This window comes from Falco naumanni, chromosome W (assembly GCF_017639655.2).
Source record: "Falco naumanni isolate bFalNau1 chromosome W, bFalNau1.pat, whole genome shotgun sequence".
NCBI classification, from domain to species: domain Eukaryota; kingdom Metazoa; phylum Chordata; class Aves; order Falconiformes; family Falconidae; genus Falco; species Falco naumanni.
The window spans coordinates 29,412,079-29,440,007 of record NC_054079.1 but is presented as its reverse complement, the minus strand read 5'-3'; the positions used below and the strand labels follow the sequence as shown (position 1 = coordinate 29,440,007).

Below are 27,929 nucleotides of genomic sequence, written 5' to 3'. Positions count from 1 at the left end.
TAAATGGATGAGAACTCCAAAATGTTTTCCGCTTATATTTCAAAACAGTGCATTCATACAAATGCTACTGTCCTCTGAAGAGATACTCACGCCAGAGGGTTGAATTGGGCAGACAAACTTGCCTAGAAGCAGAGACTTGAAAACGAAGCATCAGTGACCATATAAAGAGATGGTCCAATTTTTACACCCAGAAGAATGTAAAAGATTCTTTTGAAAGTTCTCACAGACTAAGCAACTGTAGTAGAGCTTTTACTATGTTATATTGAATTTTGTTCAAGAGAATGAAAAAAGTAATTGAAGGTCAGAAGAAAAAATAAGCAATTATTTTAAGATTTTTGGGGAAAAAAGTTTTGAACATATACACAAAAAGATAATAAAAAGATGTAAAATATTTCTGTTATTTTATATATGCCAACTTTAAAAGAACTCAGAAAAGCTTATAGTTGTGTTTGTATTGGACTAGATGCACAAACAGTAGAAGGTAGCTCATATTTAAAGGAAAACAAGAGAGAAAATAATGAATTACTGGAACAGCACTGGCCACTTCACTAAGAAAACCAGTCATCTGATGAAAATATTGATGTTTATGGGAATACACAGAGTTAGACATAGTTGTGATCTCTGCTACTGTATCACTTTTCATGTTTTATATCTGGTTACCTTGTTAAACAAAATACTGTAACTAATAGATTTCTAATAATTAAGGTGGAGATAGACAAGTTCAAGAAAAAAATGGCCTCCAAATTTCACACTTTTCCCAGCAGGAATGTTTAATTAAGCTGAGGAGTTCTTTTCTGTCTCTAATCAGATAGGAAAGCTGGGAGAAATGAACGAGGGCTCTAATTATTTTGTTTTCTGATGTTGATGTGAGGATATTTCAGATACAATGTACAGCCATTATTTTTCATTACAAAATAAACACATCATAGTTTTATATATATATATATATAGTTATATCCAGTAGTCTGCATGTACATAGAATATGCATATTGACTGATGAATATAAATCTTATGAACAGAAAACAACATAAGGGGCCAACATGTGGAGCAGAAGTATACATAACATCCATTCATATAAATTTAAAATGTTTGGAGTTTGTGTCAGATGACTTCATCCTCCCTAAGTTCTCAAATGACGATTCACTCTCAATTTTTATCTTCCTTGCTGGATGTTTTAAATGTCTGGTTAAATTATCAGTTCCACTCTTTCTCTTGGATCCACCCCTTCTTATAAATCAAGCACTAGTTTTTATACCTCAACCTTTCTCATACACTTGAGATTCTAAACCACTGAGCTGCCCTGTAGTTAATCTGCAAGATATGATACAGACTCAAAAATCTCCCCAAAACCTTGTCAAGTTTACTTAGGATTTCTAGAACAGGCACACTCCATTGAACTAAAAAACACATAGCAAGAGCCATACACTTCCACAAGAGTTAATCTCATCAGGAAATCAGGACTGAGAAACAAAAGAGAAAGTTCAGATAATTATTTTTAAAAAATCAGAAAAAAATATGACAAGACAGAGCAGAAAAGAGATGAACTGCCACTTTTAGAACAAATTGGCTATTTAATTATACACACAGGAATCCACTCCTCTAGAAAAGTGCTAACACCATGCCACTGAGAATTGGACTGTTATGATAGCAGTCAGTGGCTAGTCATGTTTGACCTACTTCACACATTTTTCACAGAAAAAATGAAAATGAACAGACAGAAATTAATCTCAGGGATTCAGACAGTGAGATCATTCACCAATTACCATCACGGGTAAAACAGACTGTGGAGGAGTGGGAGCGAGAATGCCTTGGTGGGCACTTGGTTAGGTCAACACATCACAAAGAGTTATTTCAGAAACAATTTTATTGTAATGAATACACTAAATATAGAATACTGATAGTTAATATGATCTACTGAATAAATATATTAAGAGGCAAAACTAGAAATAAAACACTAGGTGCTACAGGTTTTTTTAAAATTCATTCTTTTAACACAATTGTCTTGGTTTCAGCTGGGATAATTTTCTTCTTAGTAGTTAGTACAGTGCTGTGCTTTGGCCATGATGTGAGAACAATGTTGATAGGACACTGATGGTTTTAGTTGTTGCTGGGTGATGTTTATACTAAATCAAGGACTTTCCAGTTCCTTGGGCCCTGCCAGTGAGAGAGCTGGAGGGGGATGGGAAATTGGGAGGGGACACAGCCAGGACAGCTGACCCGAACTAGCCAAAGGGATATTCCATACCATATGACGTCATGCTGAATATATAAACTGGGGGAAGAAGAAGGAAGAGGGGGACATTTGGCATTATGGCGTTTGTCTTCCCGAGTAACAGTTACGCGTGATGGAGCCCTGCTTTCCTGGGGATGGCTGAACACCTGCCTGCCCATGGGAAGTAGTGAAAGAATTCCTTGCTTTGCTTTGCTTGCATGCGCAGCTTTTGCTTTACCTATTAAATTGTTCTTATCTCAACCCTTGAGTTTTACATCCCTTTCAGATTCTCCTCCCCATCCCTCTGGGTGAGGGGGAGTGAGCAAGTGGCTGCATGGTACTTGGTTGCTGGCTGGGGTTAAACCACGACATCCAATTTAATTTAAATCTTGTAACACAAGAAAAGCTAATGCCTAAAAGCTAGAGATAAATAAGCAACATAAGCAGATGAGGCCCGAATGTAAATGGTGCAAGTGTGATTGCACTTTGTCTCATGGGGATTTTCTGGACTTACAGTGAGGGCTGTATGGGGCTCACAGGGACAGAGTAGGCCATATATATACTTTTATCTACTGTGCAACACTGAAACTTATCTCTCTCTGGAAGGACTAGGGAGAAGCCATGATGCTTCACAGCTATGGAGCAGAAAGAAGCAAGTGGCAGAGTATTGGAGGACAGAGGTTAATGAGAGTACAAGACTCCCAAATCCTCTAATCTTACCACCCTACTAGTTAATTCATAATTGACCAACATATTTAGCAGTGGTAGTAATTGACCATTTGAATCACTGATTAAACAAATTATTCACCTTCTTGTGTTTGGAAACCAAACACAACCTTTTTTCACCAACCAAGTCACTGTGCTCAAAAGAAGATTTGAATAAAAATGTCAGGCCTGTATGATTAAAAGTTCAGACTAGATGATTTAATATTCCAATGTGACATAAAGATCCACGCATCTCTGTTTTTTTTAATCTGAACTAGTTTGTTCATCTTGGGACGAATCCAGCTACGTAAAAACTGTGTTGTCAATTACCAGAGGGGTGACTGATTAGACAAGGGAAAAAGTTCCTTTACCTGGAAAGAGATTGACTGTTTGAATAAATAAAATCTTATCTCAAACTACTTTCCAAATCACAATCTCTCCAGCTTAAAATAAGGCTATGGAAGTTTGCATATTTTTATGTATTTTTTTGGTCTTAAAATAACTATAATACTTCCACCAAAGTTATATTATCAGGATATGACATTACTATCGGGCATCCTTATTTGCAGCTGTTATTCTTTTTCTCCCACTCCATTATCAGATGGTTTATTTTAGGAAGGTACCATGCTTTCTTTTACATCAGGAGAATGCTTAGCACACTGTACTCAGTCCAGAAGTATTAATTAATTAATTAATTAATTAATTAATTAATATTGACTTTGATTTTATTTCCATGTACCTTTTGATCTGCACAAACATGACTGAAATAAATAAGCTAAATCTCTGACTCAAGGGTTCCTATGGTTAGTGATGACTAATGAATAACAGTGATTGCAGATCAATCCTAATGCTTGTTAGAAAAAACAGAACTAATGGATTGGAGCTCCTCCCTGGCTGCAAGCATAATACACTTTTTAATTTAATAACTATATACACATTTTGAAATTTTTGATAATATAATTCAAATTTTATCAAAATAGTCCTTAAGACATTCAAATATGGTAAAAAGTGCAGGTTGATTTAAATTCTATTATTTATAGGGCAGACATTTTCTAATTAGTCTTTGCTGTAGCTGCCCATTCTCTGACAGCAATCTACCCAGACTCATCCTTAAAGTAGGATACAACATGTAATATAATTTCAAATTGCTAACCAATTAGGGGAAATCACTCCTTCTACAATCTATAAGTAGAATTCTCAGGAAGAGCTAAAATCTTATCAATTTTATGATTAATTTGATATTCATAAAAATTTAATTATTTGATTAGTGAGGGTGAATAAAACAAAATGAAGTTGTTTCTTGTAAATGGTTAAACAGAACTAAATCTTGATATGGCAAAAGTGTCAGAGGTTATAATAAGCCCATGCCTGGTTCATTTGTCTCCATGTGAAAATTATCCAAAATTAAATAAAAATATTTGAATACATCTGCTGACTATTACATTAGAAAGAAGGCCTGGCTATACATTATTTTGATCTCTTAAATTCTCTATAGAAGTATGAAAACTATTATGATGGTGCAGGTAGGATGAGGATTAAAAGTGAAAGGAACTCTAGCTATACCAGGTACAAAGCAAAGAAAAATTGAAATGCTGTGCTACTTTAGTTTGCTTGGTTTATTTTTACCTTCAAGTAAATTTAAGAATGAGTGTGTATTTGAAGTCACAGTTTAGGCTGAACTGTTTAGGTTTCAATTGATTTTTGCTTGTATGAGTTGAACCCTATATATCAAGAGCCTAAAGTTAATGAGAGATGTCAAGAACTAATTAGAGATCTCAAGACTGGTGGCAGCTTGGGCTGCAGTGATCATGCCCTGGTGGAATTCAGAGTCTTGACGGATATGGACCAGGTGAAAAGTAGAGTCAGGACTCTGATTTTTAAGAGAACAATTTTTCAGTTGTTAAAGGAATTAGAGGGTGGGACCCCCTGTGAAACTGCCCTCAGGGATAAAGGAGATGAACAGAGCTGGCATATCTTCAAGGATATTTTTCTTAGAGCACAAGAACTCTTGATTCTCACATGTAAGAAATCAGGCAAGGAAGGCAGTAAACTAGCATGGCCCAGTAAAGACCTCCTGGTCAAACTAAAGTGCAAGACGGAAATGCACAGGCAGTGGAACCAGAGACATGTATACGAGGAAGAATATGGAGATGCTTCCCAGAGGTGTAAGGATGGGATGAAAAAAGCTAAGGCACACTTGGTACTGAAATTGGCAAGGGATGCAAAGAAAAATAAGAATGGCTTCTACAGGTACGTTGGCCAGAAAAGGAAGATTAAAGATGTCCTACACATACACACACACCACCACCACCACCCCGATAAATAGGACAGAAGAACTGGTGAGAACCTACATAGAAAAGGCTTAGGCACTCAACAAATTTTTGCCTCACTTTTCAATGAAAATGTCTCTTCCCACATCCCTCAATCCCCTGAACCTCTAGACAGGGACTGGGAGAATGAAGTTCCTCCCATCATAGGAAGAGATCAGGTTCAAGACCACCTAAGGAACCTGAGCATACACAAGTCCATGGGACCCAACGAGATGCATGCCAGGGTCCTGAGGGAATTGGCTGATGTAGTTGCTAAGCCATTCTCCATTATATTTGAGAAGTCATGGCAGTCAGACTATGTCCTCGGTGACTGGTAAAAGGGAAACTGCACCCATTTTTAAAAAGGGTAAAAAGGAGGACCCTGGGAACTGCCAGCCAGTCGGCCTCACCGTGGTGCCTGGTAATATCATGGAGCAGATCCTCCTGGAAGATATGTTGAGGCATATGGATGACAGGGAGGTGATTAGAGACAGCCAGCATGGCTTCACCAAGGGCAAATCATGCCTGACTAATCTAGTGGCCTTCTACGCTGGAGTGACTGCATCGGTGGACAAGGGAAGAGGTATGGATGCCATCTACTTGGACATCTATAAGGCCTTGGATATGGTCCCCCACAACATTCTGGCCACTAAATTGGAGAGAGATGAGTTTGATCGATGGACTGTGTCCTGGTTTCAGCTGGGATAGAGATAATTTTCTTCTTAGTAGTTAGTACAGTGCTGTGTTTTGGCCATGATGTCAGAATAATGTTGATAGGACACTGATGGTTTTAGTTGTTGCTGGGTGGTGTTCATACTAAATCAAGGACTTTTCAGTTCCTTGGGCCCTGCCAGCGAGACGGCTGGAGGGGCACAGGAAATTGGGAGGGGACACAGCCAGGACAGCTGACCCGAACTAGCCAAAGGGATATTCCATACCATATGACGTCATGCTGAGTATATAAACTGGGGGAAGAAGGAGGAAGGGGGGGGACATCTGGCATTATGGCATTTGTCTTCCCGAGTAACCGTTACGCGTGATGGAGCCCTGCTTTCCTGAGGATGGCTGAACACCTGCCTGCCAATGGAAAGTAGTGAATGAATTCCTTGCTTTGCTCTGCTTGCGTGCACAGCTTTTGATTTACCCTTTTTCCCCACCTTTCCATTTTGCTGATATTATTATTGTTAGTATTATTGTTATTTTTGTTATTTTTGTTCTTACCTCTTTATTATGCTTAAATTATTAAATTGTTCCTATCTCAGCTCTTGACTTTTACATTCCTTTTCCGATTCTCCTCTCCATCCTTCTGAATGAGGGGGAGTGAGCAACTGGCTGCGTGGTGCTTGGTTGACGGCCAGGGTTAAAGCATGACAGACTGTTAGATGGATATGGAACTGGCTGGATAGTCATGTCCAAAGAGTTATAGTCAATGGTTCCGTGTCCGAGTGGAAACCAGTGACGAGTGGTGTCCCTCAGGAGTCCATATTGGGACCAGTACTATTTCCTATTTCATATCTTCATCAACACAGACGGTGGGATTGAGTGCACCCTCAGCAAGTTTGCAGATGACACCAAGCTGAGGGATGCAGTTAATTTGCTAGAGGGAAGGGATGGCATCCAGAGGGACCTGGGCAAGCTCGAGAAGCGGGCCCATGTAAACCTCATGTAGTTCAACAAGGCCAAGTCCAAGGTCTTGCGCCTGGGTCAGGGCAATCCCCAGTATCAGTACAGACTGGGGATGAATGGACTGAGAGCAGCCCTGCAAAGAAGGACTTGGGGATACTGGTGGATGAAAAATTGGACAATGAGCCGGCAATGTGCACTTGCAGCCCAAAAAGCCAACCGCATCCTGGGCTGCACAAAAGGAAGCATGGCCAGCAGGTCAAGGAAGGTGATTCTGTCCATCTACTCTGTTCTCGTGAGACCCCACCTGGAGTACTGTGTCCAACTCTGGGGTCCCCAGCACAAGAAAGACGTGAACCTGTTAGAGCAGGTCCAGAGGAGGTCCATGACAATGATCAGAGGGCTGGAACACCTCTCCTATGAGGAAAGGCTGAGAGAATTGAGGTTGTTCTGCCTGGAGAAGAGAAGGCTCCAAGGAGACCTTATTGCAGCCTTTCAATATATAAATGGGGCATATAAGAAAGATGGAGAGAAACTTTTTACCAGGTCCTGTAATGACAGGACAAAGGGTAGCAATTATAAACTGAAACAGGGTAGATTTAAATTGGACATAAGGAAGAAATTCTTTACCATGATGGTGGTGAGGCACTGGAACAGGTTTCCCAGAGAAGCTGTGGATGCCCCATCTCTGGAAGTGTTCAAGGCCAGGTCGGATGGGGCTTTGAGCAACCTGATGTACTGAAAGATCATAGAATAATAGAATCATAGAATCATTTAGGTTGGAAAAGACCTTTAAGATCATCAAGTTCAACTGTTAACCCAGGACTGCCAAGTCCATCACTAAACCATGTCCCTAAGCACCACGTCTACACAGTTTTTAAACACCTCCAGGGATGCTGATTCCACCATCTCCCTGGGCAGTCTGTTCCAATGTTTCAACACCCTTTCAGGGAAGAATTTTTTTTCCTAAGATCCAATCTAAACCTCCCCTGGAGTAACTTGAGGCTATTCCCTCTTGTCCTGTCGCTAGTTATCCAGGAGAAGAGACCTACCCCCACCTGCCTGCAACCTCCTTTCAGATCAATAAGATCCCCCTGAGCATCCTCCTCTCCAGACTAAACAACCCCAGTTCCCTCAGCTTTTCCTCATAAGACTTGTGCTCCAGACCCTTCACCGGCTTCATTGTCATTCTCTGGGCACACTCCAGCACCTCTACATCCCTCTTGAAGTGAGGGGCCCAAAACTGAACACAGTATTTGAGATGTGGCCTCACCAGTGCCCAGTACAGGCGGACAATCACTTCCCTAGTCCTGCTGGCCACACTATTTCTGATACAAGCCAGGGTGCTATTGGCCTTCTTGACCACCTGGGCACACTGGGGGCTCATGTTCAACCAGCTGTCAACCAGCACCCCCAGATCCTTTTCTACCAGGCAGCTTTCCAGCCACTCTTCCCCAAGGCTGTAGCATTGTGTGGGGTTGTTGTGAGCCAAGTGCAGGACCCAGCACTTCTCATTGTTGAACCTCCTACAGTTGGCCTCGGCCTGTTGATCCAGCCTGTCCAGATCCCTCTGGAGAGCCTTCCTACCCTCAAGCAGATCAACACCTCCCCAACTTGATGTCGTCTGCAGACTTACTGAGGGTGCGCTCGATCCCCTCATCCAGAATATTGATAAAAATATTAAACAGAACAGGCCCCAATACTGAGCCCTGGGGAACACCACTTGTGATTGGCCACCAGCTGGATGTAACTGCATTTACTATCACTCTTTGGGCTTAGCCATCCACCCAGCATTTAACCCAGCATAGAGTACACTTGTCCAAGCCATGAGCAGCCAGTTTCTCCAGGAGAATGCTATGGGAGACAGTGTCAAAGGCTTTACTAAGGTCCAGGTAAACAACATCCGCAGCCTTTCCCTCATCCACTAGATGTACCTGACCATGGCAGGAGGGTTGGACTAGATGATCTTTCAAGGCCTGTTCCAAACCAAACCTTTTCATGAGTCTATAAAAGAATAATAATGAAAGTAATTTTGTAGTTTCCTGCTTAATAATTTATCAACAAGAAATGCACTTTAATGTATTCTAATGCCTCATTTATTTAACTATACACTATATATAGTACCTTAAAAATGGGAGGAAAACTATTTAACAGTCGAAACACAATATTGGAATTGCAATTTAATTTTAATCTGTATTCCTTAAAAGCTAGATAAAGCAAAATAAAAATAATTCAGAACATTCTAATTAACAGGTTTTCTTTAACATGAAGGAAGTGCAGGATAGTGAAAGGTATGTACTTCAAGTTTTTTTTGCATAAGGCATTATTTTTAGAATGAGAACAATATGGACTTATATTTGGATGAGGTAAAAGTTAGTAATTACTCTGTTGAATTTCAGCATTTGTATTTGGACATAAATCCTTGTAAACATTAAAATATTTAATTTTAAAAAAATTAAAATTCTAGCTTCTAATTTTGGCCATCCCAAAATTATTCATCTTTTCATTTGCAAAAATTGATATGGAGTTTTGATACCAATCAAATGATTCTAGGATATCAAAGTCTACTACTCTTCCTGGATTCCTTGAAAATTGTTTGTGTTTACTGACTGTATGTCATCTACACTTTGATCCTACACTAAATTTATTGTTTCCACTTATTGAAATTTATTGTCAGTTTACAATACTAAACTTATGACATGATATTTTGCTAGACAACAAAAGGTTGCCATCTGTAGATGACATGTTCAATTGAGAAGAACGTTTTTAATGTGTAAAGGTTTATTTTTATTCAAATATAAAGTAATTCATAATAACTAATATGAAACAGGAATATTTTTGCCATTTAAATATTTTAAAGAAACATTACTTTTTAAATTTACATCACTTCAGAAGATTCATTGCTTTTGCTTAGATAAACCTACTCTCATTCTACCTGCACTTTGTAATCATGTTCCATGAAATATTTTTCAAATGAGTGAGAACATTTTTTACCTGATTATGCAAAGTCAAGAAATAAGATGAAGTGTTGCTTTTGCTATTTGATATTTTTTAATGAGTTTTTACTCATTACACTGGTTTGCAAAAGTAAAATTCTTTAAGTAACTTTTTTGACAAAAAAAAAACCTACTAAAAAAAATAAATAAAAGAAATGCTCATTAATCATCCTATACCTTGCTATCAATCCCTCCAAGACAGCTTTCAACTCTTGTTACTGCAAGTGTCCCAAGTTCTCTTACATGTTATTTCCAAATCTCTGCAACCAGGTCAGAATGTTATCAAAGGTTTGGTAAGTATTCATTAAGGCTATCCAGCAAAGCTAGAATGAGCATAAACTCATTTACATCCCTGGAATTCCCTAAGGGAAAGGAACATATTTGTCTTCATGCTTAGGTTTCTATATTATTAACTATCATGGTTGCAACAGAAGGCATTTTTCCATCCCTTAACACATTTCCACAATGAGCTGATGTTGAAATGGAATTGAGAACTACCATAAATAAGTAATGAAAATTGTATTTGGTTTACATGGCAAGGTTTTGGTAGCAGAGGAAGGCTACAGGGGTGGCTTCTGTGAGAAGATGCCAGGAGCTTCCCCTATGTTTAATGGAGCCAATGCCAGCTGGCTACAAGACAGACCCACCATTAGTCAAGGCTGAACCAATCAGCAATGGTGGTAGCACCTCTGTGATAACATATTTAAGAAGGGGGGGAAAAATCTGTGCAAAAAATTGCAGCAGAAAAGAGGAATAAGAATATGTGAAAGAAACAACTCTGCAGACACCAAGGTCAGTGCAGAAAGAGGGGGAGGAGGCGATCCAGACACCAGAGCAGAGATTTCCCTGCAGTCCATGGTGAAGACCATGGTGAGGCAGGCTGTCCCCCTGCAGCCCATAGAGGTCCAGGGTGGAGCAGATCTCCACCTGCAGCCCATGGAGGACCCCACACCGGAGCAGATGGATGTGCCCTGAAAGAGGCTGTGACCTCGTGGGAAGCCCATACTGAAGCAGGCTCCTGGTAGGACCTGTGGACCCATGGAGAGAGGAGATCATGCTGAGGCAGGTTTGCTGGCAGGACCTGTGACCCTGTGGGGGACCCACACCAGAGCAGTCTGTTCCTGAAGAACTGCGCTCCATGGAAAAGACACATGCTAGAGCACTTTTTGAAGAACTGCAGCCCATGGGAAGGACTCATGCCGGAGAAGTTCATGAAGAATTGTCTCCCATGGGAGGGACCCCATGCTGGAGCAGGGGAAGAGTGTGAGGAGGAAGGAACGGTAGAAACGTGTGACAAACTGACCACAACCCCAATTCCCTGTCCCCCTGCACTGCTCAGAGGATGGAAGTAGAGTAATCAGGAGTGAAGTAGAGCCCAGGAAGAAGGGAGGGGTGGGGGGAAGGTATTTTAAGATTTGTTTTTATTTCTCATTATCCCACTCTGACTTTTGATTGGCAATACATCAAATTATTTCCCCCAAGTTGAGTCTGTTTTGCCTGTGGTAGTAACTGCTGAGTGTTCTCCCTGTCCTTATCTCAACACACAAGCCTTTCATTATATTTTCTCTCTCCTGTCCAGCTGAGAAGGGGAGTGATAGAGTGGCTTTGGTGGGCACCTGGTGTTCAGCCAAGTTCAAACCATAACAATGAACTGAAATAATATATTCTTAGTATTCTGAAAAAGTAACAAATATCTTGAAATAAGCTACAAACCCAACAATAATATGGAGTCAAAACATAAATGAAGACAAACAGCTGTATGATGAGCTATTTTATTTAAATTTTATATTAGCTATAAATCATCTTAGTAATATTTTTTCTTATTCAGAAAGGAAGATGAAGTGTCTAAAGAATCTATTTCAGTCCCCAGTCCTACAAATTTTCAGTCTCATCCACATTCTTATGCATGTGAGCATCCCCAGTGCACTGTGCTGGTTTTGGCTGGGATAGGGTTAATTTTCTTCATATTACCTGGTATGGGGCTATGTTTTGGATTTGTAACCAAAACAGTGCTGATAACACAGGGATTTTTTTAGTTATTGCTGAGCAGTGCTTACACAGAGTCAAGGCCTTTTATGCTTCTCACCCCACCCCACCAGTGAGTAGGCTGGGAGTGCACAAAAAGTTGGGAGGGGACACAGTTGGGACAGCTGACCCCAACTGACCAAAGGGATATTCCATACTATATGACATCATGCTCAGCAATAAAACTAGGGGGACAGTTTGCAGGGGGGGCTGCTGCTCGGGGACTGGCTGGGCACCAGTTGGTTGGTGGTGAGCAATGGTTTTCATTTGCATCACTTGTCTTTCTTGAGTTTTATTTTTCCCTCTTTTTTTTTTCTTTTCATGATTATTATTAATGTTATTTCTTTTTTAAAATTATTAAACTGTTTTTGTCTCAACCCACGAGCTTTCTCACTTTTACTCTACTGATTCTTTCCCCCATTCCACTGTGGGGGGAGTGAGCGAGCAGTTGCATGGTGCTTAGTTGCCAGCTGGATTTAAACCATGACAGCACTCAATTAATACTATTCACATACACAAAGTTGAACTAAATGTAAATATTTGCAAGGCAAAGCCATGTATTACTGATTCTGCCAACATAATATGCTTTTTGCTACAGAAACATGTCAGCATGCAGGAACATCATAGTGACTAAGAAACTATCCCCAAAGATTTAAGTTCTGAAGTACTTACTGTAGCTGGGGAGGCCCGCGTTGTATGAGTAGCTGAATGACCAGAATTTTCCATTGAATTGCCAATCAGATAGCTCCCTCCTGAGCTGCTAATGAGCTGTCCTCCTGCAACATCCATCTGAATCCCTCCGGTGCCCACCATACTATGAGAGGAGACCACTGTTGCTGCCTGTGCAGAACTTCCTTGAGTATCGAAGTAATTTCCCCCAGTGTTTTGGCTATACATCTGAGTTTCCGTGTAAGGATAGGTCGTTCGACTTCAGGAAAAGAAAACAAAAGAAGTAGTAGTTATTTATTTTGATTGTTTAAGTGAGGGAAAAAACTACTGTAGAAAAGAGTGTACAGTTGCTATAACCAGACTTAATAGGCTTGACAAAGAACCCCTGCCTCCACACAAAATAATATTTCATTATGTCAAAGTACTAATTAACTTGGACTCACTGTTTAAAATAAGTATTCATTAAACTTCACATAAAATGTTTTCAGTCCCATCTGAAGAGGGGTGGAGAAAAGTATGACAAGAATTGAAGAGATGAAAGGAAGATCTCATTCAAATATTAATACATTATATAATAATGTATAGAACTGTTTAACTTTTTTAATCCTACAGTCAAAGCTGGATTTTTATTTAGATGCCATTTATTTTGTATACTGTTGTCCTGGTTTCAGCTGAGATAAGAGTTAATTTTCTTCCTAGTAACTGGTATAGTGCTGTATTTTGGGTTTAGGATGAGAATAACGTTGATAACACATTGATGTTTTTAGTTGTGGCTAAGTGGAACTTATACTAAGTCAAGGACTTTTCAGCTTCTCATGCCCTGCCAGAGAGAAGGCTGGAGGTGAATAAGAAGCTGGGAGGGGGCACAGCCAGGACAGCTGACCCAACTGGCCAAAAGATTATTACATACCATAGAACATCATGCTCAGTATATAAACTGGGGGGACTTGGCTGGAAGGTGGGAATTGCTGCTCAGGGACAGGCTGGGCATAGGTCAGCAGGTGGTGAGCAATTGCATTGTGCATCACTTGTTTTATATATTCTTTTTGTATTATTATTGTTGTTATTTTCTCTTCCTTTGCTGTCCTATTAAATTGTCTTTATCTCAACCCACAAGGTTTACTTTTTCTCCTGATTCTCTTCTCCATCCCATTTGGGGGGGGGGGGGGGCGGGAGGAGTGAACAAATGGCTGTGTGGCACTTAGTTGTTGTCTGGTGTTAAACAACATAGACAACTATGTATGTTACAAAACTGCAAACATGACTAAAAAAATGTCAGCCAAGATGGTCCTATATACAAGAGTACTATAAATGTTTTGGATTGATTTTACATTCACTGAAACTCTCTGACTGAAGTTTGAAATTCTGAGCTCATTTGTATTTTAAGACAACCAGTTCAGCAGTGAGATGTTCAATTGGACATGTACAGTGTTACGATAAAAAGTAATCAAACTAAGCCAGAATTACAATTTGTGAAGGGATTAAAAAAGTCTTTCTAACTATTAAACATCTGGGCCTCATTAACCAGTTAATTTTAAACTTTTCACTTAACTCATTAACCTTATGTCATTCTTCACTTCATGTTCATAATGACCTGGATCATTACCCTTTAACGGGTAATCTTTTATTAGGTATTTAATATAGTGGATATTTGGTCCTGTGTACTAACTTGAACTTTCAAATTGATATAGTTCAAAATACACAAGTAAATAACACTGATCAGCTTTTCTAAAATGAAGAATCTGGATTTTGCAGTAATTAAAAAATTTTAGCCAACAATTCAAGACCAACAAGCTTTACTCCATGGTATGTGTTGCAATAAAATAGTCAGATGATAAAAATTAGCTTATTTACCCAAATGATAATTTTTACATTAATCATAAAATCCTACAATGCTCCGTAAAATCAACTGGCACCAACATTTTGAACCCATAATAAGAACCAAGTCAGAACTTCTACTGTATTAACTATGACCATCATGGATTCTCTCTTGTTCTTCAGAGACAGCAAAAACATCTAAAACTTAATTTTAATATCCCCAAAGCTTTTCAGGTTCTGTACCATATTGCTTGTTTTCATGTTACTTAATCTACTTTTAAATTTTTTTTGTTGTTTTATTCTTGGTATTTCAAAAGCTTTAAGAGCAGCTGTGAGAAATTAACAGTTAATCTAGAGAGACTACAGTACAGTCTAATGAAAACAGAACAATTTTTTTAAAGGGGGGGTGTGGGGGGGGGGAGGCTGCAGAACCTGTATGGTCATCTAGTAGCACCTTCTTTTCAGAGCTAGAATCAAGCCATCATTTCCATTGCAATAACATGTGCAGGCAAGACGGTTTGGAGAAATTTCCTTGGGGATACATGATTGATTTTATTAAACTGGGGCATCACTGAATATCTCCAATGGATGGTAAGTGAAGCATCTGCTACCAGATCAGATGTTATATCTTCCTTTGAACCAGGCAACTTAATAAAAAGCCCTATTTAATAGAGGGTACTTAACTTAGGGGAAATAGTTCAATAAGTGTCTGCCAGGAGGGTGGAACACTGGAATTTCCCCCAAAAGGGGAAAGAAAAAAACTAGATATTAGTAAGATAAGGAAAAATACAAAGGCATAAGATCATTGTTGACAGTAAAAATAGCTCTGGCCAGAGGAAATGGTACAAATCATGTCTGCAAGAAAAATCTCACTTGAAGAGATGGAGTCCAAGAGGTGGGTCTTAGAAGCCCAAGAGACCGATGCAAATCCTAGAGAATGCCCTCATTTCTCCACTTCAGTTCATTTCTCCCTCTCTTCATTAGGCTACAGCTAACAATAATGAAAACATTACTCTGTCCAACTGACAGGGAGTGCAGACTCTACTTTAGATTCCTAAATCTTCCAAAAATAGTTTTAAGTTTTACTCATGTTTCCAGATCTCATGATTTATTCTTCCAAACACATTTGCATTTTATAAAATAGATTAGATGCCAAATTATCCAATGTCTGATGATGATATGCAGGAAAGATGAAATCTTAGAACTTAATAACTTTTTCTAAAAAATTTTCTCCACATAAAATCTTAGCTAACCAAAACTTTGCTAATTTGTTTAATGGAAAATTGAAATGGTTTAACTTTAGAAAATTAAAACAGTATAATTACAGCCCTGGGCCTGAGAAAAGAAGATACTGGCCTGTTCAGGGCCCTGCCTGGCAGGATTCCATGGGAAACTGCCCTGGAGGGAAAAGGGGACCAGAACTAGCTGATCTTTGAGGACAGCCTTCTCAGAAAACAAGAACAGTCCAATCCAATGAGTAGAAAGGCAAGCATAGAAGTACAGAAACATAGAACAGCCTATGTTGGATGGGACCACAAAAGATCATCTGGTCCAACCTTTTGTGGAAAAGGGAGCTTACATGAGATTATCTAGCACCTTGTCCAATAACATCTTGAAAATCTCCAGCAATGGGGATTCTACCATGTCCCTGGGGAGGTTGTTCCAGTGAGTGATTATTCTCACCGTAAAAAAATTCTTTCTTATGTCGAGATAAAGCTCCCTGTGCCACTTTGTCTTCTCCATGTGGCTCCTTGTGAAGAGAGAGCCTCTGTCCTCTTTATAGTTGCCCTTTAAGTACTGGAATACTGTGATGAGGTTCCCCCAACCCTTCTTTTCTCCAGGAAGGATAGATCTAACTCCTTCAGTCTTACCTCATAGGGCAGGTTCTCCAGCCCTTTGATCATCTTTGTGGCCCTCCTTTGGACCCTCTCCAGTCTGTGTGTGTCTTTCCTGAACTGTGGAGACCAGAACTGGACACAGTACTGCAGGTGCAGCCTGACAAGGGCTGAGCAGAGGGGGATGATCACATCTCTATCACTGATAATAATCCCCCTGCAGATGCAGCCCAGGACCTGATTTGCCTTTGTTGCTGCAGCAGTGCACTGCTGACACTTTCAGCTTGTTGTGTACTAGCACCCCCAGGTCCCTTTCAGCATGGCTACTCCCCAGACACATAGATCCTAGCCTATACTGGGCTCTATAGTTATGTTGTCCCAGGTGCAGGAATTTGCACATCTTTTAAATTTCAAACTGTCAGTCTCCCTTCCCGTATCACTCAAGTGGATGGACTTCAAGTCAGGGACTGGGGGAGTAAAGTCCCTCCCACTGTAAGAGAAGATCAGGTTCATGACCACCTGAGGAACCTGAGCATACATAAGTCTATGGGGCCTGATGAGATGCATCCCAAAGTCCTGAGGGAACTGGCTGATATAGTTGTCAAGCAACTCTCCATCATATTTGAAAAGTCACAGCAGTCAGGTGATGTCCCTGGTGACAGGAAAAAGGGAAACTGCACCCGTTTTTAAAAAGGGTAGAAAGACAGACCCTGAGAACTACCAACCTGTCAGCCTCACCTCTGTGCCTGGGAAGATCATGGAACAGATCCTGCTAATAGCTATGCTAAGGCACATGGAGGACAGGGAGGTGATTTGAGACAGCCAGCATGTCTTCACCAAGGGCAAGTCTTGCCTGACCAACCTAGTGGCCTTCTATGATGGAGTGACTACATCAGTGGACAAGGGAAGAGCTACGGATGTCATCTATCTGGACTTCTGTAAGGCCTCTAACACGGTCCCCCACAACATCCCTAAATTGGAGAGATATGGATTTGATGGGTGGACAAGGATAAGGAATTGGCTGCATGGTCACATCCAGAGGGTAGTGTGTTCAATGACTCAATGTCTAGATGGATATCATTGACAAGTGGTGTCCCTCAGAGGTCCATATTGGGACCAGTACTGTTTAATAGCTTCATGAATGACATAGTGAGATCGAGCACACCCTCAGCAAATTTGCAGATGACAGCAATCTGAGTGGTATGGTTGACATGTCTGAGGGATGTAATGCCATTCAGAGGGACCTGGATAAGCTCAACAAGTGGTCCCATGTGAATGTCATGAAGTTCAACAAGGCCAAGGTCCTGCACCTGGGTCAGGGCAACCCCCAGAATCAGTACAAGCTAGGATGAGAATGGACTGAGAGCAGCCCTATGGAGAAGGACTTGGGGGTGCTGGTGGACAAAAAGCTGGAAATGAGCCAGCAATGTGCTCTCACAGCCCAGAAAGCTTATCCTGGACTGCATCAAAAGCAGCATGGCCAGCAGGTCAAGGAAGGTGATTCTGCCCCTCTACTGTGTTCTTGTGAGACCCCACCTGGAGTACTATGTCCAACTCTGGGGTCCCCAGCACAAGAAAGACATGAACAAAAATGATCAGAGGGCTGGAACACCTCTCCTGTGAAGAAAGGCTGTGAGAGAGTTGGGGATTGTTCAGCCTGGAGAAGAGAAGGCTTCGGGGAGACCTAATTATTGTGGCCTTTCAATACTTAAAGAGGGCTTATAAGAAAGATGGGGACAGACTTTTTAGTAGGGCCTGTAGCCATAGGACAAGGGGTAATGGTTTTAAACTGAAAGAGGGTAGATTCAGACTAGATATAAGGAAGAAATTCTTTATGATGAGGGTGGTGAAACACTGGAACAGGTTGCCCAGAGAGGTTGTAGATGCCCCATCCCTGGAAGTGTTCAAGGCCAGGTTGGATGGGTCTTTGAGCAACCTGGTCTAGTGGAAGGTGTCTCTGCCCATGGCAGGGGAGTTGGAACTAGACAATCTCTAAGGTCCCTTCCAATCCAAATAATTATATTATTTTATGATACTGTTCTAGCTAGCCTACTCTTCCAGCCTGTCCAGGTGTCTCTATAAGATGGCTCTCCCTTCTGACACATCCACCTCACCACTCAGTTTGGTGTCATCAGCAAACTTGGTGATGGTGCTTTCAATCCCATCATCCAGATCATTTATGAAAATGTTGAACATCGTGGGGCCCAGTATCAGATGCTGCAGGTTCTCACTTGTGACAGGCTGCCAACCTGAGTAAAACCCATTGATCGTCAACTGTTGGCCATTTTCCTACTCATCTCGCATACCACCCATCCAAACTGTGTCTTGCCAGTTTGTCCAGGAAAAGGCTGTGGGAAACAGTGTTGAACACTTTGCAGAAATCCAGGTAAACAACATCCACTACTCTTCCCACTTTGACATAAAATGTTAGTTTGTTGTAGAAGGTGATCACGTTAGTCTGGCTTGGTTTGCCTTTGGTAATTTTTTGTTGGGTTTTTCCAATCATGTGCTTCATTTGGCTTGTGATAGTTTCTAGAACACATTCCATTACTTTCCCAGAAACTGAAGTAAGATTAATGGGCCTGTAGTTTCCTGGGTCCTCTTTTGGGCCCTTCTTGTAGATGGGTATGACATTTGTCCTCTTCCAGTCATTAGGGATATCCCTTGATCTCCATGACTTTTCAAAGATTGTAGACAGTGGCCTTGCAACAATGTCAGCCACTTCTCTGAACACCCTGGAATGGATTCCATCCAGGCCCATAGATTTATGTGAGTTGAGCCCTTGGAAAAGGCTGCAGACCAGCCCTTCCTCCACTACAAGAGGAATGTTGACACATAGATTGTTGTAGCTACTTGATCCTGTCATCTGGGGTCCATCTACACAAGTAAAGACAGAGGCAAACGTATTGAGAACCTCTGCCTTGTCAGCATTATTAGTGACTAGCTTCCCTGCCCTGTTTAGTAATGGGCCTGTCTTCCCTGTGCTTCTGCTTACTGCTCACATACCTGAAGAACCCTTTCTTCTTTTTCTCTGGCCAGTTTTAGTTCTAACTGAGCCTTAGCCTTTCTGACTGCATCTCTACATGTCCTAGCAAGGTTCTTGTAGTCCTTGTTGGCTATTTGGCCACCTTTCCATAGCCAGTATGTTTCTTTTTTGCTTTTAAGCACATCCAAAAGATCATTGTTAAGTCAGGGTGATCTCTTGATCTGCCTTCTCCATTTCCCTTTGTAGGGGATGGACTGTTCTTGTGCTTCCAGGAAGCTGTTCCTGAATAATTCCCAGCACTCACAAGCTCCTTTGTCCTACCTGGATGCTTCCCATGGAATCCCTCACAGCTGGGCTCTGAGCAATTTTAAGTTGACTCTTCTAAAATCCAGGATCTTTATCCTACTACTGGCCTTCAGTGTGCTCAGCAGGATCTTAAACTCCACAATGTTTTGGTTGCCATACCCAAGGCTACCATTGGTAGCTATGCTGTCAAGTAAGTCTTCTCAGTTTGCGAGCAGTAAATCTAGCAATGTGCTGTTCCTAGTCAGTATGTCCAGTATCTATAGCGGGAAACAGTCCTCAGTGCATTCCAGGAACTTAACAGACAATTTGTGCACTGCTGTGTTGTTTTCCCAACAAATGTCTGGGTAATTGACATCACCCATGAGTATCAGGTTCTCTTGGCCTGAGACTTCCTTGAGCGGCCAAAGTAAGGTTTTGTCAGCCTCATCATCCTGCTTGGGAGGTCAGTAACAGATACTTACCATAAGATCCCCCTTGGTGACGATCCCTCCAATCATGATCCAAAAGCATTCAATGATAGCACTTTCATGGTTTCCATAGCTCACCTCCATACACTCAAATTTCTCTTGTACATAAAGTGCAACTCCACCTCCTCTTCTTCCCTTCCTATCTTTCTGAAAGAATTCATAGCCATCCATTGTGGTCTTCCACTCATGTGAGTTCCTCTCCCCCACCCCCCAGGTTTCTTTGATTCCTATGACATCATAACTCTCAGACTGGGCATGGAGCTCCAGTTCTTCCTGTTTGTTGCCCAGACTACGTGCATTGGTATACATGCACTTGAGGTGGTTGGACTTGGGGTTCTTGCCTTTGGAAAGGGTTGGGAAGCATTCCTCACTATTCTGGTAGGTGTGCTTATCTACACTGTTGCTTATGGATATACAGGTGTCACAGCTGTGGACCCTACCCCCCCTCACCCCCAAGTTTGTTAGTTTAAAGCACAATTCACTGTCAGCCAATATACTGGCAAAGATTCTCCTGCCTCTACTAAATCAGTGGATTCTATCTCTTCCCAATAGGCTGTATTCATTGAAGAATATCTCGTGACCATAGAAACCAAAGCTCTGGTGATGACACCAGCCACAAAGCCAGGTGCTGATCTGCATGATGAATTGATTTTTGCCTGCACCCCTATCCTTGATTCACAAGATAGAGGAGAAGATCACTGGGGCACCTGTCCCTTTCACTTGGGCCCTCAGGGATCTCAGGTCCTACTTGATCTTGCCCAGGTTATGCTTTACCATGTCACTGGTGCACACGTGGAAAAGAAGTAGGAGATAGTAGTCTGCATTTTTACCAGTTGTGGCAGTCCGTCTGTGACATCCTGGATCTTGGCTCCTGGCAAGCAGAAAACTTCCCTTGACTGTATATCAGGCCAGCTGATGGATACCTCGGTGCCTCTCACCCACTACTAGCACTCTACGCTTCTTTTTGCAGCTTTCAGTATGTGCTGCAGATATGGTTTCTCCCTGTGAATCTTGCTCATTGGTTTTGTTCACTGCCAAGATTTCATTTCTGTTGCTGATTGGTACATACAAGGAAGGGGAGTGAAGCAATATGCTGTTCCCACGGGTCACGAGAGACCATGGTGCCTCTTTCTCCAAGGTGCTGTCTATTCACTGCTGAAGCTCTTTGTCTGGTAGTCTTTGGAGGTCAGTGCCATGAAGCCCTAGTATTTCTTCTTGCAAAGTCTCAAATAATACTCTATTTCTTGTTCCCCCTCCCTAATACAACATAACCTGCTGACTTCCTCCTGCAGCTCCTCTAACTGCTGCCTGAAGTGACTCTGCCAGAGCACACCTTTGCACAGGTGGAGCTTGCACCCTCCTCCATCCAGGAGTGTGAGGTACAGTCTTTGCAGCCCTCCACCCGGACAGCAGCTTCCCTAATAAGAAGCTCTTTCTGGGTGGCCACCTCCACTTGTCCCTGGGTAGCCTGACTAGGTAGCTGATTCCTGTCTGCTGCAGAGCACAGCCCTTGCCTGGTCTCTACTACCATGCTTTCAACAACCTCAAAGTACTACCTAATAAGCCATTCTAATTCCCTGGAAACCTCAAGCTGCTGGGTAGACTTGCGCAGACAACAGCTAGCTGGGGTGACCATCGAGGCTGCAGCATAAGTCTGTGAGTGAGCAGAGCAGGCAGCAGCCTGACAATTGGTAGGATGTGCTGCACTTCTTACACACTCTTCTGCTCAAACTGCTGCGCAAAATACTGTGCCATTCCTCTCAGCACCATACCCCACAGCACCACACTCTGGTCACTGGCACTCCCTAGGGACCGGTTATATGCAGCTTCCCCCAGTTTGAACTGGCTATGGTGACAGTTGGGACCACCCAATTCTCACCTGCCCCTCTTGTGAGACCTGTTGCCTACTGGCCAGTCCCTCCACACACACAACCCAAGGGTATCAGGGGCCCAGAAACCTCCTTGAACACCCTCCAAGATCTCACAAGCCTCACACTCTCCTCATCACGCAGCAAAATGCTGCTGCTGCTAATGCACTGCTGCTGCTGGCATTGGCTTCCCGTGGTTTGAACTGGCTGGGGAACAGCCAGAACCACTCAAGCAAATGGAGCTCCTAACTGAAATCAAACACAAAAAGGAAGTACACAGAAGGTGGAAGCAGAGACAGATTAATTGGGAAAAAAAAATAAAAAATATTGCCCATACATATAGGAAGGGAGGAAGGGAGCTCCAGAGAGTATCTAGTCCATGCCCTCCACTCCCCACCACTCCCTTCCCAGCTCAAAGTAGGTAGAAGAATATCGGCACTGGTTTTATACTTTTTAGGCAATTGTGGATGTTCTGTGAATCTTCAAGATACCTTACTGAAAGGCACTGAAGCATCCATTTGCTGTCCAAACAAATGAGCCAGGGTCTGCTGATGTACTAGAAACCAACAAGGAAGCACCTGTGAAATGCCTCAAATAAAGTAGGCTCTGTTCCTCTGTGATGGGTTGATCTTGGCTGCTTGCCAGGTACTTACCAAGCTGCTCTATCACTTCCCTCCTCAGGAGAACAGGGAGGGAGAAAATGAGAGGGGAAAAAAACTTGTGTGTCAAGATAAAGGCAGTTTAATGAAGAAATAGCAAAACGCATGTGCGCATGGAAGCAAAGGAAAACAAAAGATGTTATTCTCTACTGCCCATCAGCAGGCGATGCTTGGGCACTTCCTGGGAAGCAGGGCTTCAGTACACACAAAGGTTGCTCCAGAACACAAACATCGTAGATAACGAATGCCCCGCCCCCCCTTTCTCTTAGCATTTATATCTGAGCATACATCATATGATATGGAATATCCCTTTAGTCAGTTTGTGTCAGCCATTCAGGCAATGTCCCCTCCCAAGATCTTGCCCACCCTCAGGCTACTGGTGAGAGATGGGAGGGAGGTTGAATAGACAGCCTTGATGCTGCGCGAGCACTGCTCAGCAGTAGTGAAAACACTGTTGTGTTAACACCACCTTTCTAGCTATCAATACAGGCTAAGCACTATAAGGGCTGTTATGGGGCTCAAACAGACCCAATATATTGTCTAAAAAAGGTGACAAGGTTAATAAAAAATCAAAAGGTATATGCTATATCATTTCATTTTTGGATAATTAAATGTTTATGTATTATCAGTGACTGCTAAAACTTTATCAGTTTTGATACCTATTAAACCAACATAAAACTCAAACATTTTAAGTCCTGTTTATTATACCAGTCTACTATACTTTCTGTTCTGCTATTTCCAGTATGAAAGATTCATCAATTGATTCTAGTATTATGGCCAACTGACCATTATGAGGATTAGAGATTTCTTTTTAAAGTTGATTTTAGAGCATCCATCATTGCTCATGCATGGTATTTTTTATGGCTGCTTTTGGTAGTAAATTATTTTCAATAGGGTTTCCAGGCAGTATAAATTTATTATATAGATTTATTACGTTTTGTATGTTTTGATAAAAATTAAAAAGAAATTATAGCTACATATCTATAAAATATAATATATAATATTAAAATAAATTCTAAAAGAAATATTAGAAACTAACAAGGAAACATCTGTGAAATGCCTCAAGGAAATAAGCTCTGTTCCTCTAAAAGGTGACAAGGTTGATAGGCCCACTAAAATGCCTCTATAGCAATGCATGCAGCATAGGTAACAAACAGGAAATGATGGAAGCCGCTGTGCACCTAGAAAGCTATAATATACTTGCTATCACTGAAACTTGGTGGGATGAATCGCACGACTGGAGCGCTGCAATTGATGGCAATAAACTGTTCAGAAAGCACAGGAAAGGAAGGGGGGGGGGGGATTGCCTTTATGTAAAAAATTGTATTGACTGCACAGATCTGTCTTTGAGAAAAAGCGATGAACAAGTTGAGAGCTTATGGGTAAAAATAAGGGAAAAGCCAACAAAGGAAACCTCACGGTTAGTGTTCACTACAGGCCATCGGATCAAGGGGAGGATGTTGATGAAGCACTCCAACTACAGGAAGCATTGCGCTCCCAGGCTCTGATCCTCTTGTGGGGCTTCAATCACCCTGAAACTGGCAATGTCTCTTCTCACATCTCTCAATCCCCTGAACCTCTAGACAGGGACTGGGAGAATGAAGTTCCTCCCATCATAGGAGGAGATCAGGTTCAAGACCACCTAAGGAACCTGAGCATACACAAGTCCATGGGACTCAATGAGATGCATGCCAGGGTCCTGAGGGAATTGGCTGATGCAGTTGCTAAGCCATTCTCCATTATATTTGAGAAGTCATGGCAGTCAGACTATGTCCTCGGTGACTGGTAAAAGGGAAACTGCACCCATTTTTAAAAAGGGTAAAAAGGAGGACCCTGGGAACTGCCAGCCAGTTGGCCTCACCGTGGTGCCTGGTAATATCATGGAGCAGATCCTCCTGGAAGATATGTTGAGGCATATGGATGACAGGGAGGTGATTAGAGACAGCCAGCATGGCTTCACCAAGGGCAAATCATGCCTGACTAATCTAGTGGCCTTCGAGTGACTGCATCGGTGGACAAGGGAAGAGGTATGGATGCCATCTACCTGGACATCTATAAGGCCTTGGATATGGTCCCCCACAACATTCTGGCCACTAAATTGGAGAGAGATGAGTTTGATCGATGGACTGTTAGATGGATATGGAACTGGCTGGATGGCCATGTCCAAAGAGTTATAGTCAATGGTTCCGTGTCCGAGTGGAAACCAGTGACGAGTGGTGTCCCTCAGGGGTCCATATTGGGACCAGTACTATTTCATATCTTCATCAACACAGACGGTGGGATTGAGTGCACCCTCAGCAAGTTTGCAGATGACACCAAGCTGAGGGATGCAGTTAATTTGCTAGAGGGAAGGGATGGCATCCAGAGGGACCTGGGCAAGCTCGAGAAGCGGGCCCATGTAAACCTCATGTAGTTCAACAAGGCCAAGTCCAAGGTCTTGCGCCTGGGTCAGGGCAATCCCCAGTATCAGTACAGACTGGGGATGAATGGACTGAGAGCAGCCCTGCAAAGAAGGACTTGGGGATACTGGTGGATGAAAAATTGGACAATGAGCCGGCAATGTGCACTTGCAGCCCAGAAAGCCAATCGCATCCTGGGCTGCACAAAAGGAAGCATGGCCAGCAGGTCAATTCTGTCCCTCTACTCCGCTCTTGTGAGACCCCACCTGGAGTACTGCATCCAGCTCTGGGGCATCCAGTTCTGTTAGAGCGGGTCCAGAGGAGGTCCACGATAATGATCAGAGGGCTGGAACACCTCTCCTATGAGGAAAGGCTGTGAGAGCTGGGGTTATTCAGCCTGGAGAAGAGAAGGCTCCAGTGAGACCTTATTGCAGCCTTACTATATATAAAGGGGGAAGAGAGAGACTTTTTACTAGGGCCTGTAGTGACAGGACAAGGAGCAACATTTTTAAACTGAAAGAGGAGAGATTCATATTTATATTTAGGGTTCAGGAGCATATCTGAAATGCTTGTACACCAATGCACATAGTATGAGTTTCATGGTTTAACCCCGGCCGGCAATCAAGCACCACGCCACCACTTGCTCACTCCCCCTCACCCAGAGGGATGGGGAGGAGAATCTGAAAGGGATGTAAAACTCAAGGGTTGAGATTAGAACAATTTAATACGTAAAATAAAAGCCACGCATGCAAGCAAAGCAAAACAAGGAATTCATTCACTATTTCCCATCGGCAGGCAGGTGTTCAGCCATCCCCAGGAAAGCAGGGCTCCATCACGCGTAACGGTTACTCGGGAAGACAAACGCCATAATGCCAGATGTCCCCCCTCTTCCTCCTTCTTCCCCCAGTTTATATACTCAGCTTGACGTCATATGGTATGAAATACCTCTTTGGCTAGTTCAGGTCAGCTGTCCCGGCTGTGTCCCCACCCAATTTCCCGTCCCCCTCCAGCCCTCTCGCTGGCAGGGCCCAAGGACCTGAAAAGTCCTTGACTTAGGATAAACATTACCTAGCAACAACCAAAAACATCAGCTTCGTATCAGCACTGTTCTCACACCAAATCCAAAACACATCACTGCACCGTCTACTAAGAAGAAAATTAACCCTATCCCAGCTGAAACCTGGACAATGAGAAAGAAACAGGATGAACTGGTAGTGCTGGTTAGTTCCCAGAACTATGATATCATTCTTATTAGTGAGACTTGATGGAATGAGTCCCACGATCGGCGTGCTGGGATGGAGGACTACGTGCTGTTCAGGAAGGACAGGCAGGGCAGGCAAGGTGGAGGTGTTGCGCTATATGTAAGGGAGAGGTTTGATTGCACAGCCCGTACAGTTAGCGGTGATGTGGTAGAGAGCCTCTGGATGAGGATTGGGGGTGGGTGGGGGGGGGGGGGTGGAAAACAAAGGAGATGTTGCAGTGGGTATCTACTACCGATCGCCCAGCCAGGATGACAGCACTGATGAGTTCTTCTGTAGGCAATCGGGAGAAATCTCTGGATTGGTAGCCCTTGTTCTTATGGGAGATTTCAACTTCCCAGACATCAACCGGGAATATCATACTGCTAGAGATGAGCAGTCTGTGAAATTCTTGAAGTTTGTGGGAGATAATGTCTCGGCACAAGTACTCTGTGAGCCAACTAGGAAAGATGCCCTCCTGGAGTTGTTGTTTGTGAACAGAGAAGGACTTGTGGGAGATGTGATGGTAGGTGGCTGTCTTGGCCACAGTGATCACAAAAGGGTTGAGTGTAAAATTTTCAGTGTAGTGAGAAAAAAAGGTCAGCAGAGTTGCTACGCTGGGCTTCAAGAGAGCAAACTTTAAGTGATTCAGGGAGCTACTTAGCAGTGTCCCCTAGGAATCTGCTTTTGAGGGCTTAGGAGTCCATGAGTGCTGGTCAGTCTTTAAGAACCACCTTTTAGAAGCACAGGAGAAGGCAATTCCAGTGTGTCAAAAGTCAAGCAAGCAGGGCAGAAGACCAGCTTGGCTGAACAGGGAACTCCTCGTGGAGCTCAAGAGGAAAAAGAAATTGCATGATCTCTGGAAGCGAGGTCGGGCTTCACAGGAAGAGTACAGAGCTGTGGTTCATATATGCAGGGAGAAGACACAAAAGGCCAAAGCTCAATTAGAGTTGAAACTGGGCAGTGTTGTGACAAACAAGGGCTTTTTAAAGTACATTAACGGCAAGAGGAGGTCTAAAGTAAACATTGGACCGATACCTGTTGAAGATGGTCACCTGACTAATAGCGATGCAGAAAAAGCAGAGGCATTCAATGCTTTTTTTGCCTCAGTCTTTAATAATACTGAGAGACTTCGGGCTGCCCAGTCCCCGGAGTCGGAGGACCATGAGCATGGGAACAGTGACTTTCCATTTGTGGACACTGAAACTGTAAGGGACCAGCTGTATCATCTGAATGTACACAAGTCCATGGGGCCTGATGGGATTCACCCCAGAGTTCTGAAGGAGCTAGCGGATGTTACGGCAGTACCCTTCTCAATCATCTACCAAAGGTCTTGGGAGTCTGGGGAGGTCCCCGCTGACTGGAAGCTAGCCAACGTTATTCCAATTTACAAGAAGGGCATGAGGGAAGACCCAGGGAACTACAGACCCGTTAGTCTAGCCTCAGTTCCTGGGAAAATTATGAAGATCATACTGGGTACTATTGAAAGGCATTTAAGGAATAATGCAATCATCGGGCACAGTCAATGTGGGTTTACAAAGGGAAAGTCTTGTCTAACTAATTTGATATCCTTCTATGGTAAGGTCACCCACCTAGTGGATGAAGGGAAGGCAGTGGATGTAGTCTTTCTGGATACTGTCCCTCATAGCATCCTTCTGGACAAGCTGTCCAACTGTGAGATGAGCAGGTACATGGTGCGCTGGGTGAAGAACCGCCTGAACAGCAAGGCTCAGAGAATTGTAGTGAATGGGGCTACATCTGGCTGGCAACCGGTCACCAGTGGTGTTCCTCAGGGTTCAATTCTAGGGCCAATT

At 42.6% G+C, this 27,929-nt stretch overlaps 1 protein-coding gene across 2 annotated transcripts in view; it reads right to left on the bottom strand.

Moving 5' to 3' along the window:
* Nucleotides 1-27,929, bottom strand: part of LOC121080565 (transcription factor RFX3-like) — a 191,419-nt gene that overhangs the window by 56,804 nt on the left and 106,686 nt on the right. For both annotated transcript variants that reach the window (XM_040578658.1, XM_040578659.1), the window contains exon 4: nucleotides 12,543-12,798. In XM_040578658.1, coding sequence (XP_040434592.1) covers nucleotides 12,543-12,798 — 256 coding nt within the window. The remainder of the gene's footprint in view (nucleotides 1-12,542; nucleotides 12,799-27,929) is intronic.